At 42.6% G+C, this 14,309-nt stretch overlaps 1 protein-coding gene across 1 annotated transcript in view; it reads left to right on the plus strand.

Annotated features, from left to right (window-relative positions):
* The first annotated feature begins 5,183 nt into the window (after positions 1-5,183).
* The window catches only part of olfm3a (olfactomedin 3a), a 119,226-nt gene continuing 110,100 nt past the window's right edge, over positions 5,184-14,309 (plus strand). The window contains exon 1 of the mRNA XM_060920748.1: positions 5,184-5,252. Coding sequence (XP_060776731.1) covers positions 5,184-5,252 — 69 coding nt within the window. The remainder of the gene's footprint in view (positions 5,253-14,309) is intronic.

A 14,309-nucleotide genomic window follows, 5' to 3' on the forward strand; every position in this document is an offset into this window, starting at 1 on the left:
GAAAAGAACACGTTTTTATTCCATGGAAAAAGTATCCTGTATGTATAATAATTCCTGACATTTCACTCTGATGATGTCACTCCCAGTGTTTTCCTGCTGACTAGACGTGCATTGTCAAAATGGCAAAATCCTTTGGTTAACTTGTGTATTTTTTTTTTTATAGATGTGTCCATATAATATAAAGAACATTACACAGTGGTGTGAAGATGTAACGTTTATCTTTTTGTGTTGAAAATATTTTCACTCGTTCTCTAAGCTCACTTGTGATATATACATTTACCACTCGAAGATAAACTTCATATCTTCACACCGCTGTGTTATATCCTCTATATATTATATTAATTAATATTACATGAGGTTCAGTGAGCTTTGCATAGAAACAGCAGGCAGAAATGTGCCTGTACTTCAGGACTTTTACTTGAGTAAAGAAGTTGAATCAGTATTTCTACTTTTATCACAGTATTTTTTTCACAAATATCTATATTTAAATAATGAACGTGTGTTCTTTTGCGTCCTTTGCCACAGTGAAAGTCACAGAGATCACGCTTTCTTCATTCTGATCTTTGAAGGGAACATTAACTTAAATTCTTGATTTGTATCATGGGGTAATTAATGCATGTGGACCTGATTGCATGGTGATTCGTTCATTCATTTGGTAATTAATACGAGTGGATCTTGTGATGGGGGACTCCATGTGACCCTGAGCTCTGGATGTACATCGTTAGTGAGGAACTCATCCCTGGAACATTTTGGGGTAATTAATGCACATGGATTACTCAATGGGTTCATCACTGCAACCTCCAGAAATGGTCCTTTCACTAATATGTGCAGGATGGGGGTTGTTTATCTAAGTGGTAATATATTCATGGAATACATACTTAAGCCATGTGGATGGATAAGTACTGAGTTAGCAAATTATTGGACATATTCATCTGCAATTAAATGCTGAATTATTTATGAGTTAATTAAAGCATGTCGACAGTGTACATATTTACCTTCATCAGTTGTGTTGGAGGAGGTTATGTTTCCGCTTCCATTTGTTTGTTTCCAACATAACTCAAAAAGTAGTGCACTGATTTGGATGAAATTTGGTGGAAAGGTGAGCCATTGGCTAAGGAACAACTGATCCGATTTTTGATGCAAATCCGAATAAGTGGCTTGTTGGAAGTATGAACTCTATCAAGTGATCATCTAGTTAGTTTACTTTGTCCTGCACCATTTTCTTTCATTTTTCTTCCAACTGTCATCATGTTTGGCTTTTGTTTTATTCTCTAATAGCTCATCTTATTGCTTTGTCATTGTGAAGCAGTGACAGGTGATGAGATTATGCCATCATGTGTTGTCCATTGTCCATCCAGCGCTGTCCGCATTTCATGAAAATCGCTTCTTCTCTCTCAGTTCTTCACTGATTTTTATTATTTTTTGGCAGGAAGGTAGGTCTGCCTGGGGTGTATATAGCTAATACCCAAATTTGCATAATTGTAATTAATAATGAAGATATCGAGTAATTAATCAATCCCTAATGAGCAGTTTCCACACATCACTTCTTCCCCCTCAATTCTTCACTAATTTTGATTCTTTCTGGCATGAAGGTAGGGGTGCCTAGGGTGCATACCGTATAACTTTGACCCGGATTTGCTTTGTTACAATTATTAATGAAGTTATGGACTAATGAAACCTTAATGCCTTCAGCAGTTCAACAAAAAACGCTTCTTCTTGGTCAATTCCTCACCGTTTTGGATTCTTTCTGGTAAATACAGGCATGTGAAAAAATTAGGACACCTCATGAAATCCTGTGTATTTTAAAATATATTTGGACATATGGGTATTTAATGTAAATTTTAATTAAAATGAGGGATCCAAGTAATATAACTAAACAATAAAAAAATAAGAAAAGCCTTTTTAAAACTTTCTGTAAAATTTAATTAAAAAATAATGCAATTTCTGGTGAGGAATAAATTAGGACACCCCCCTATATTATCCCTCTTAAAATGTTGAAAATCCCAAACAGGTGCATCACGTCAGGTGCACATGATTAGTACATCGTTACCCAGCATTTGAATGGAGCCTTGCCCTATTTAAACCTCAAATTTAGTTTGGTGTGGCCCTGACAGTTGGGATGTTGAGGTGAGCGCCATGGTGAGGTCTAAAGAGCTTCCTGATGCCCTCAGAAAGAAGATTGTGGCCGCTTACGACTCTGGTAAAGGATTCAAAAAGATTTCAAAAGCATTTAACATTAGCCATTCCACCATTCGCAAAATTATTTACAAGTGGAGGACATTTAAAACAACTGCCACCATGCCAAGATCTGGCCGTCCGAGCAAGTTTACCCCAAGAGCAGAACGCAAGATGGTCAAAGAGGTCCTGAAAAATCCTAAAGTGTCATCAAGGGAATTACAGCAGGTTCTGGCAACTGTCAATGTGAAAGTGCACGACTCTACCATCAGAAAGAGACTGCACAAGTGTGACTTGCATGGGAGGTGTGCAAGGAAGAAACCTTTGCTCTCTAAAAAAAACATCAAGGCCAGACTGAAGTTTGCCAGAGAGAACATAGACAAAGACCACGACTTCTGGAATAAGGTTCTTTGGACAGATGAGTCTAAAATTGAATTATTTGGACACCAGAACAGAAGACATGTTTGGCGTAAACCAAATACAGCCTTCCAAGAAAAGAACCTCATACCAACTGTAAAGCATGGAGGGGGCAGTGTCATGGTTTGGGGATGCTTTGCTGCAGCAGGACCTGGCCAACTCACCATCATAGAATCCACCATGAATTCTACTGTGTATCAGAGGGTGCTTGAAGAAAATGTGAAACCATCTGTCAAAAAATTAAAGCTGAAGCGTAACTGGATACTGCAACAAGACAATGACCCAAAGCATACCAGCAAATCCACCAAGGACTGGCTAAAAAAGAAGAAGTGGAGAGTCCTGGAATGGCCAAGTCAAAGCCCTGATCTTAATCCCATCGAAATGCTGTGGGGTGACTTGAAACGGGCTGTACATGCAAGACACCCCTCAAACATCTCACAGCTAAAAGAATTCTGCATTGAGGAGTGGGCCAAACTTTCTCCTGATCGATGTCAGAGACTGGTAAAAGGCTACAAAATGCGTCTCGTTGAAGTTATATCAGCCAAAGGGGGCAACACTAGCTACTAGGGGGTAGGGTGTCCTAACTTTTTCCTCCATTGAAATACATACTTTATTTTTTTTCTTTTTTTGGATTTGTCAAACAATGTTCATTTTTGTTGTTAAATTGCAATCAAATCACTTTCTTTTTGAAAAATACATAAAAACATGCCTGGATATTGGTATGTGTACCATTTCTAAATAAAAAGCTGATTATTTAATGGGGTGTCCTAATTTTCTCACATGCCTGTAGGTCGGTATTCCTATAGGGTGGACATAGCTTCTATAAAGTCTAAAGTCTTTCCTGCACCACATGGCGCATTAGGCAGTGCCGATCTCCGTTTCTGTAGCCCTCGGCCTCTCGCCTATTACATAGCTAGGGTTACAGTGGGGGGCGGGTCCTCTGGTAACCACAAGAGTTTGACTCCCCACTCATATCTGTATTGCAGCGTGCCTTGCCAGATGGAAGTAGACACCATTTTTATGATGGTCTTTGGTATGACCCGACCGCAAGTAGAACTTTCGATCTCCCGATCAAGAGGCAGACACGCTAATCACTAGGCCAACTCTTATATAGCTTCTGTATATAGCTTGTATGTATAGCAGGGTGGTGTAGTGGTTAGCGCTGTCGCCTCACAGCAAGAAGGTCCTGGGTTTGAGCCCAGCGGCCAGCGAGGGCCTTTCTGTGTGGAGTTTGCATGTTGTCCGCGTGGGTTTCCTCCAGGTGCTCCGGTTTCCCCCACAGTCCAAAGACATGCAGGTTAGGTTAACTGGTGACTCTAAATTGACCGTAGGTGTGAATGGTTGTGTCTCTGTGTGTCAGCCCTGTGATGACCTGGCAACTTGTCCAGGGTGTACCCCGCCTTTCGCCCGTAGTCAGCTGGGATAGGCTCCAGCTCCCCTGTAGAATGTATGCAACATTTATTGCGCAAGGTGGCCCACTTTAGATCATTCCTTCTGGACTAGACGGGGCGGGAGTGAGCTACACCGTCATCGACGGTCTTGTTTAAGTTACGTTACTGTAGCAGCTCGAAGCAGTCTGGTTGTTCTCCTCGACATTAATTAAATGTTTTCTCCAGGAGAACTGGAAGGTTTGTTTCTTGCACCACTCTGAGAGAACATTCCAGGAGATTTTCTGAAACTGAAAATAATAATAAGAAGAAGAACCATGCTATAGTCAGTGCGGCATGGTGGTGTAGTGGTTAGCGCTGTCGCCTCACAGCAAGAAGGTCCTGGGTTTGAGCCCCGGGGCCGGCGAGGGCCTTTCTGTGCGGAGTTTGCATGTTGTCCACGTGGGTTTCCTCCGGGTGCTCCGGTTTCCCCCACAGTCCAAAGACATGCAGGTTAGGTTAACTGGTGACTCTAAATTGACCGTGAGTGTGAATGGTTGTCTGTGTCTATGTGCCAGCCCTGTGATGACCTGGCGACTTGTCCAGGGTGTACCCCGCCTTTCGCCCGTAGTCAGCTGGGATAGGCTCCAGCTCGCCTGCGACCCTGTAGAAGGATAAAGCGGCTACAGATAATGAGTTGAGATGCTACAGTCAAAGTCACTGAGATGACTTGGAGTTGTTTATTGTTCTGAAGTTTGACATGAACATCACCTGGATGCTTTTATGCATCACACTTCTGTCACGTGGCCTGCTGATTGGGAGGGTTAATGAGGTGATTATTACAGTAAATGGATGCTGATCATGTGCATGCCTCTCCTCGGAGCAGGTAACCCACCCACGGCACATCTTTCCTACTCACTCGGTAATTAATGCACGTGCATCCACTCCTCCTCCTCCTCTTCTTCCTCCTCCTCCTCCTCTTCTTCTTCCTCCTCCTCCTCTTCCTCCTCCTCCTCCTCTTCTTCCTCCTCCTCCTCCTCCTGTCCGGTCAGCGCCGTCGCTCTCATCAGGAGCGCATCCATCTCCCAGCGCGCGCGCCACGCTGCCGCCGCCGCCGCTCCCCTCAGTGCGGTGCCTGCGCGCGCGACACAGCGACTACACCGACCGACGACCGACCGAGACGAGACGAGACGCAGCAGAAACAGGGACCGACACGGAAGCAGGATGCGCGCGCTGCTCGGCGTCCCGACTCCCATCTTCCTCCTGGTCGTGTACGGATTGTGTCCGTCTATGGTGAGCGCGGCGCGTGCATTCTTTACGACGCCTTATTGCCTTCATATGCGCGCTCCTTCTACAGTAAGGGGTCCAGCGCGTGCATACAGTGTGTCTTATTATTATTATTATTATTATTATTATTATTATTATTATTATTATTATTGATTTGCAAATGCATGCCAGGAAGTTTGAAGGCTTTCTTACTTCACATGACCAATAAGATGCACATGGATCTTTCTTTATGTGCGTTATGTTATATTACATGACATGACAACAGCTGGATGCTCGTGCACGCGCGTGATTGTCCGCTTTAAAGTTAGACTTTTAAAAGTCTATAGGAAGCAGAGCGCGCGCTCGTGACGCATAGACTCGGTGGATGGGGACTTGTAGCACAGAGACAGATGTACACTGCGGGTTCGAGTGCATGCACAGATGTGCTAAAGAAAGCTGGAAAATGCAACGTCACTATAATCTCTCTCTCACACACACACACTGTTGCATGCATGCCCCTTTTTCACTTTTGTTTGTGCATGTATTTATTTATCTCATCTCATCTCATCTCATCTCATTATCTCTAGCCGCTTTATCCTTCTACAGGGTCGCAGGCAAGCTGGAGCCTATCCCAGCTGACTACGGGCGAAAGGCGGGGTACACCCTGGACAAGTCGCCAGGTCATCACAGGGCTGACACATAGACACAGACAGCTATTCACACTCACATTCACACCTACGCTCAATTTAGAGTCACCAGTTAACCTAACCTGCATGTCTTTGGACTGTGGGGGAAACCGGAGCACCCGGAGGAAACCCACGCGGACACGGGGAGAACATGCAAACTCCACACAGAAAGGCCTTCATCGGCCACGGGGCTCGAACCCAGACCTTCTTGCTGTGAGGCGACAGCGCTAACCACTACACCACCGTGCCACCCGTATTTATTTATTTATTTATTTATTGTTTTCCCCTGACTTGTGTTGTGTTGTGTTGTGATGTGATGTGACATGATCCTGACTCACCCACACACCCCATTCTGCACAGGCTTACCTCATTCATCAGATTCCCTTCTAAACTCTCTCACTCATTCACAGCTGGATTCACTCCAAATCGTTTCCCTTAGTTTCATGTACACAAGTCGAACCACAGATTCCGCCTGTCATCCATGATGATGATGATGATGATGTGCTTCCTATCTGAGCTTGTTATGGGGGGGTTTGCAAACTACAGAGCTGCAATGTGAAGTCATAGTAACAGTAATAAGTACCAGAAGTCAACATCTCACCCAAACTGTCCATAAATCCATGTCGAAATCTTAATGTACTCCCTTCAAACAGGATCATTAAGCTTCGCAATTTGAGTGAAATCACTCCTGACTTTAGGGGTTTATGATGTGACAGGGTTGCGGTGGAGAAAAGAAATGTTGAAAGTAAAACTGTCTGATGTGGTGGATCTCATACTGTTCTGATGCTCAGCTACACGATGATGAAGATGGCGTAACACTTATGTTCTCGCGGCTATAAACAGTCATTCCCTAACCAGCTTCTTGAAGTTAATGAGATTTAAAAAAAAAAAAAAAAAAGCCTCAGTGAGGCTGGAGCTCATACTGGCCACTGTGTGAGTTTGAAATCTGATCAATCCTATAGGAGGAGTAGTGATTTTTGTGAAATTGCACGCGACCCCTATGTGGCCTCATCCATGGCACCTCTTGTTGGAATATGTCTTTAGAATCTTCTGGGTGAGTTTCAGTGAAAACATATGAGCAGTTTACGAAAAGTAGCGTTTAATGTGACGAGTCACCCAAAAATTTCAGACGCCTATAAAATCGTGCAAGAGTTTGACTCCAACACTTACATCTGTATTCAAGTGTGCCTTGCCAGACAGGTGCCATTTTTATGATGGTCTTTGGTATGACCCGATCACAAGTAGAACTCACGATCTCCTGGACAAGAGGCAGACACGCTAACCAATAGGCCAGCTCGCCTAACTCGCACCGTTACCAGAGGACTAGTCCCCCATTGTGATCCTAGCTATGTAATGGGTGAGAGGCCAAGGGCTACAGACACGGAGATCGGCGCCACTCTATACGCCTTGTGGTGCGTGAATGACTATAAAATCGTAAATATGACAAGTTGCTCCACCATCTTGACAACTTTTATACACACCCACCTGGGGAACATTGTACGTAAGTTTGATTGAAATCCGATCAATCCTGTAAGAGGAGTAGCTATTTTTGTAAATTATGGACGGATGAGGACGACAGACAGATGGACGATGCGTGATCGCATAAGCTAATCCAGCCTGGCCTGCAGCCAGATGAGCTAAAAATCACAGCTTGAAATCTTACCAAGTAATTGCAAAGAAGCGTAAACTACTCTGGAACTGAAAGTTACAGCTTCACCTCTGACTGTTACAAAGAGCTGACACTGGAGAGTCCTTCCAGAAATTTTTAATAAATATTCATTAAAAAAAAAAGTTTATGTAGAGCGTCCACTGCCCACGCCACTATAGTAATGATAACGTATCCTACCAGAACAAATGCATTAATGTAAACCTGTGATTTGCTGCTGCACTACTGTCAGAGCTGCTGTTATAGAAAACTAATCAAATAAACATACCTGCAGAAAAAAAAATCTGCTGTATATCTTGTATTAAAAGATTTTAAGGGGTTAATATGGTTAATAATAAAGGTACTTATAAATATAATGTCCAGTTGTTCTATAAGAAACCTTTATGACGTTAATATATATCTGTGCACTTCACACAGCCGGCACACTGAGGATAAACGTGTAATTAAACAACATGTTGAAAGGCTGAAACAGTTACCATTGTGTATAAACACAGCTTACCGGTTCCCCGTAGCCGGAGTTCTTTCAGTTCTTCACGAAAGAGTCCTAACTGGCGCACACTCTGCTTTCTTTCGCCTTCGTTAGTGTTTATCATTCAGCTCTGAGGTTTATAACTGCTGATAAATACTCCACTTGTCATTGTGATCCATCGAGGAAAGTGTTGCAGCGTTCTCTCAGCAGGAGACGACCCTGCACTCGCTCCCTGTTCATTTGGTAAATACTTTGCTTCCTGTTCGCTGTGTTCATATATCGATTCTGCTGAAACATTCGAACACCGGGGATGATTATAGCACCAGGACAGTGCCGTGACCCACACGTCAGCAAATCCATTCAGAAAAAGACACCTTCTAGATACGAGGCTCGAAGCCGGAATATATTTCATTATAAAAACGGACATTTTTTTTTTATGCTTAAGGATCAAATCCAGAGACAGCGCCTGACCTTTAGCTGCTTAACCTCTTCGGCTTGGGTTTTGGTCCATTTAATGGCATCTTCCAGAGAGATTATATAAGGCATGTAACAAATCAACCAATTCATGATTCAATTTGATTCATGATATAAAAAAGAATAAATGATTTTTTGTAAACAAAAAATGCAACATTTATTATAATAATAATAGTAATAATAACTTTAGCTACCATTTGTTTTCTTATTCTTTATCAATTAAAATATTCCATTTGATAAATAAATAAAACAAACAAACAAATTACTACTACTATGACTAATAATAATAAAACTTTAGCTCATATTTATTTTATTCTTTATCAATTTAAATATTATTTTTGATAAATTAAATAAATATTACTACTACTACTACTAATAATAATAATAACTTTAGGGCGGCACGGTGGTGTAGTGGTTAGCGCTGTCGCCTCACAGCAAGAAGGTCCGGGTTCGAGCCGGGTTCGAGCCCCTTTCGCCCGTAGTAAGCTGGGATAGGCTCCAGCTTGCCTGCGACCCTGTAGAACAGGATAAAGCGGCTACAGATAATGAGATGAGATAATAACTTTAGTTCATTTATTTTCTTATTCTTTATCAATTTAAATATTCATTTGATAAATAACCACCACCATTAATAATAATAATAATAATAATAACTTTCGTGGCGGCACGGTGGTGTAGTGGTTAGCGCTGTCGCCTCACAGCAAGAAGGTCCGGGTTCGAGCCCCGGGGCCGGCGAGGGCCTTTCTGTGCGGAGTTTGCATGTTCTCCCCGTGTCCGCGTGGGTTTCCTCCGGGTGCTCCGGTTTCCCCCACAGTCCAAAGACATGCAGGTTAGATTAACTGGTGACTCTAAATTGACCGTAGGTGTGAGTGTGAATGGTTGTCTGTGTCTATGTGTCAGCCCTGTGATGACCTGGCGACTTGTCCAGGGTGTACCCCGCCTTTCGCCCGTAGTCAGCTGGGATAGGCTCCAGCTTGCCTGCGACCCTGTAGAAGGATAAAGCGGCTAGAGATAATGAGATGAGATGAATAACTTTCGTTTCATTTTCTGAATAACCACATTTGTAAATGTTGGAGTAAAATATAAACTTTTATGAACATTTATATTCCATTCATTTGCTTCTCTTTTCTCTATCTTTCAGCAGTCTGTAAAAAGAGAGCGACGATTTCCTGTTAAATCTGTTTGTACACAATCACACAGCAGCTCTTTCACGTTTTAGATCTGGGTTTTTGTGTGTGTGTTTTCAGCATTAGAACTGTGTTACTTCCGCCTATAGTGAAGTTATGTGTATTCCCAATTGTTACTGTATGTTACTGTGCCCTCTGCTGTCTAATCAACACCATTACAGTTCAGAAAAACTACTAGATTACGCAGCCTGATAATCACCATTCATTTTTTGTGTTTGATTCGAATCGTCATAAAGTTGTATCATGATTTATCATCATACAACAGATTAGACTTTGAAATATGCAGAGACTCAAAGTAACTAAGAATGTAAATCAGTTTTTTTTTAAAGTATCTACACTTTGTTTTTTTTCACCAAATATTTTAGACTTTTACTCACTGCATTTCAAAAGAAAAAGCAGTAACTTCTCCTCATGACATTTCCACACATTGTTACATTTGTTAATAACCATATATTTGTAGTGCCACGCTACAAACACAACATCTTGCGCTAAGCTCATACATAGCCGGTTGATCTGTAAGAACTGTAAAATTTGGGTGGAGTAAAAATAACTGAAAAATTTGGGTGGAGTAAATATGCAAATGAAGCCACAGTAGCTGCAACAGTAGTGACGGAAGACTCTGGTAAAACCAATGGTGCCAGCGACATATAGTCATGTATGGCCTTCTGGCACTGATGGCAGCATGTACGGTTTTCACGGCATGTTGTTCTGTGAACATTTTGAGCTCGATGGTTGTGACAGAATGCTACAGTAACCCCTGGTAGCCCAAGTAAGCCTCACATATGCCTCAAGGATGCCTTCATGGTTGCGATGGATAAATTCATCCAGTGCTTGACCCACAGCAATTTTGAACATGATGAAACATTCCAGGGATGGAAGCCACACCCTCCTGATTGTCGAGGTACAGTGGGGCAAAAAAGTATTTAGTCAGTCAACAATTGTGCAAGTTCTCCCACTTAAAAAGATGAGAGGCCTGTAATTTTCATCATAGGTATACCTCAACTATGAGAGACAAAATGAGAAAAAAAAAATCCAGAAAATCACATTGTCTGATTTTTAAAGAATTTATTTGCAAATTATGGTGGAAAATAAGTATTTGGTCAATAACAAAAGTTCATCTCAATACTTTGTTATATACCCTTTGTTGGCAATGACAGAGGTCAAACGTTTTCTGTAAGTCTTCACAAGGTTTTCACACACTGTTGCTGGTATTTTGGCCCATTCCTCCATGCAGATCTCCTCTAGAGCAGTGATGTTTTGGGGCTGTCGCTGGGCAACACGGACTTTCAACTCCCTCCAAAGATTTTCTATGGGGTTGAGATCTGGAGACTGGCTAGGCCACTCCAGGACCTTGAAATGCTTCTTACGAAGCCACTCCTTCGTTGCCCGGGCGGTGTGTTTGGGATCATTGTCATGCTGAAAGACCCAGCCATGTTTCATCTTCAATGCCCTTGCTGATGGAAGGAGGTTTTCACTCAAAATCTCACGATACATGGCCCCATTCATTCTTTCCTTTACACGGATCAGTCGTCCTGGTCCCTTTGCAGAAAAACAGCCCCAAAGCATGATGTTTCCGCCCCCATGCTTCACAGTAGGTATGGTGTTCTTTGGATGCAACTCAGCATTCTTTCTCCTCCAAACACGACAAGTTGAGTTTTTACCAAAAAGTTCTATTTTGGTTTCATCTGACCATATGACATTCTCCCAATCCTCTTCTGGATCATCCAAATGCTCTCTAGCAAACTTCAGACGGGCCTGGACATGTACTGGCTTAAGCAGGGGGACACGTCTGGCACTGCAGGATTTGAGTCCCTGGCAGCGTAGTGTGTTACTGATGGTAGCCTTTGTTACTTTGGTCCCAGCTCTCTGCAGGTCATTCACTAGGTCCCCCCGTGTGGTTCTGGGATTTTTGCTCACTGTAATTGTGATCATTTTGACCCCACGGGGTGAGATCTTGCGTGGAGCCCCAGATCGAGGGAGATTATCAGTGGTCTTGTATGTCTTCCATTTTCTAATAATTGCTCCAACAGTTGATTTCTTCACACCAAGCTGCTTACCTATTGCAGATTCAGTCTTCCCAGCCTGGTGCAGGTCTACAATTTTGTTTCTGGTGTCCTTTGACAGCTCTTTGGTCTTGGCCATAGTGGAGTTTGGAGTGTGACTGTTTGAGGTTGTGGACAGGTGTCTTTTATACTGACAACGAGTTCAAACAGGTGCCATTAATACAGGTAATGAGTGGAGGACAGAGGAGCCTTTTAAAGAAGTTGTTACAGGTCTGTGAGAGCCAGAAATCTTGCTTGTTTGTAGGTGACCAAATACTTATTTTACCGAGGAATTTACCAATTAATTCATTAAAAATCCTATAATGTGATTTCCTGGATTCTTTCCCCCCATTCTGTCTCTCATAGTTGAGGTATCTCTCATCTTTTTAAGTGGGAGAACTTGCAGAATTGATGGCTGACTAAATACTTTTTTGCCCCACTGTAGCTCCTGGCTCTCATGTATTCTGATAGAAGGGCCCAAACGTGTGACAGCTGACCCCTGGAAGATTCAAAATCATCTACCATGAAGTTATTGTGGCTATGTGAGACTGAAGTGTAAGCAAGCGAAATTGTGTTTAATGTCGTCAAATTCGTCTACAATTACAATAAACCAAATATAAGATTGTTCAACCTGTTTCTCAAATTGTTTTCAACTAATTTCAAGCTTGAAATAGCCTTTCTAGAGTTCTACAGTATTGTTAGTTTAGCATTTATTTCGAGAAAATAAAGCAACATTTTCAGCCAGTAGAATCAGAAAATAAAGCTTTAAATTAGTAAAAGTACTTAGAAATAGTATTACTGATCTTATATTTGTTTTACTATAATCTGATCATGAGAAAACATTCGATAAATTTGACAACATTCATGACTTTTTTAATAGCTGAGACATCCCTGTAGTGTGTCAGGTGACATCTGAGCATCAGACAGCTTCACACAGGTTCACGACCACGCCCAAGTGATTTTGGACTGAATTTTGGACTAACATGGTCCAGAACATTGTCACACATGTTCCGTCTGTACATCCTCAGCACGCGCTTGTGCATTACCGTGGTGTTATGAAGCTTAGTGCTCACAAACAGTCTTTGAGACGTTTCCAGAATTGTGAAAGCTGGACTGGGTGTTATAAAGCCAAAGAACCATACAGAATAGCAGGAGTAGCTTTAGCAACTCGCAGCATCTGCGCTATAGACATCCTTCCACCTTTTTTAGGCTTGGAAAATCTGTCCCAAAGCCGATTCCGAGTTTGAGAGTCAGAAGGAACAGATCACAGTTTCTCACTGGGTGTTTTCAATCACTGTTCCATCATGTACTGTGTATATGTTTACATGAAGGAACCAGTTCTGACCATTGACGCAGAGAAACTAGCTTCTGCCCTGAGCTGACTATAGTGCCCCCTTTCTGCAATGCTCAGAACACACTTTGTGTTATAATTTTGCCATGACACATTCTTGAATGGGCGATACAATGGTGTAGTGGTTAGCACTGTTGCCTCACAGTAAGAAGGTTCTGGGTTTGAGTCCAGTGGCCAATGGGGGCCTTTCTGTGTGGAGTTTGCTTGTTCTCCTCGTGTCTGCATGGGTGCTCCGGTTTCCCCCAAAGACATGCAGGTTAGGCTAATTGGTGGCTCCAAATTGACCATAGGTGTGAGTGTGAATGGTTGTTTGTCTCTGTGTCAGCCCTGCGATGATCTGGTGGCTTGTCCAGGGTGTACCCCACCTCTCGCCCATAGTCAGCTGGGATAGGCTCTAGCTTGCCTGCGACCCTGTACAGGATAAGCAGTTATGGATAATCGAATGGATGGACATTCGTGAACCCACCAACACGTGAAATCTATTTTGTGTCACTTGAAGAGTGTGTGTTTATGTGGACACATCAGGGCAGGGGCTTCAATCTCCTCCACAGAGGACCAGTGTGGCTGCAGGCATTCATTCCAGCCAAATGGGAGACACGATTGAGAGCTGATTGGAGGAGCTGAACTGATTAAACAAGTGGAATAACGTGTGACTCCTGGTCAGATGGAATGAACTCTGTCGCAGCTACACCAGCCCTCTGTGGAGGGGATTGAACACCCACTGCGTTGGGGTATGTTTCAGCCATCATGCTAACCATACAACAGAAGACTTCGCGATGAAAAGACTCTGAAAACACTAAAGTCTGACACACTCTCACATCTAAACACCAGACACCTTTTTGAGTGATCATCTCTGTACAATGTCACTATTTGCATGAGCCACTAAAGACTAAAGATAATATTAAACACGGTCGATTTCATCAGAACGCCAAGAGTGACATGAGACAGCTATCCTGATCATCTTACACCAGACAATCGAGATGACTGGAGCACATCACAACTCAATGAGAGCAAAACTCTCATAATTATATTCACTTGAAAAATAGTTTAGTGTAAACCCAGCATGAACTGCACAATTTTTTTAATGACTATCACAAAAAACTAGACTGCATTTCTGAAGAGAAAATGCAAAGTGTGCTTTCTGAGCTGCTGCAGTGGGCCACTAACCATAACTGGATCAGACACAGGACCACACGCTCTAAAATCTCT

The sequence above is a fragment of the Neoarius graeffei genome, chromosome 5, assembly GCF_027579695.1.
Source record: "Neoarius graeffei isolate fNeoGra1 chromosome 5, fNeoGra1.pri, whole genome shotgun sequence".
Lineage (NCBI taxonomy): Eukaryota > Metazoa > Chordata > Actinopteri > Siluriformes > Ariidae > Neoarius > Neoarius graeffei.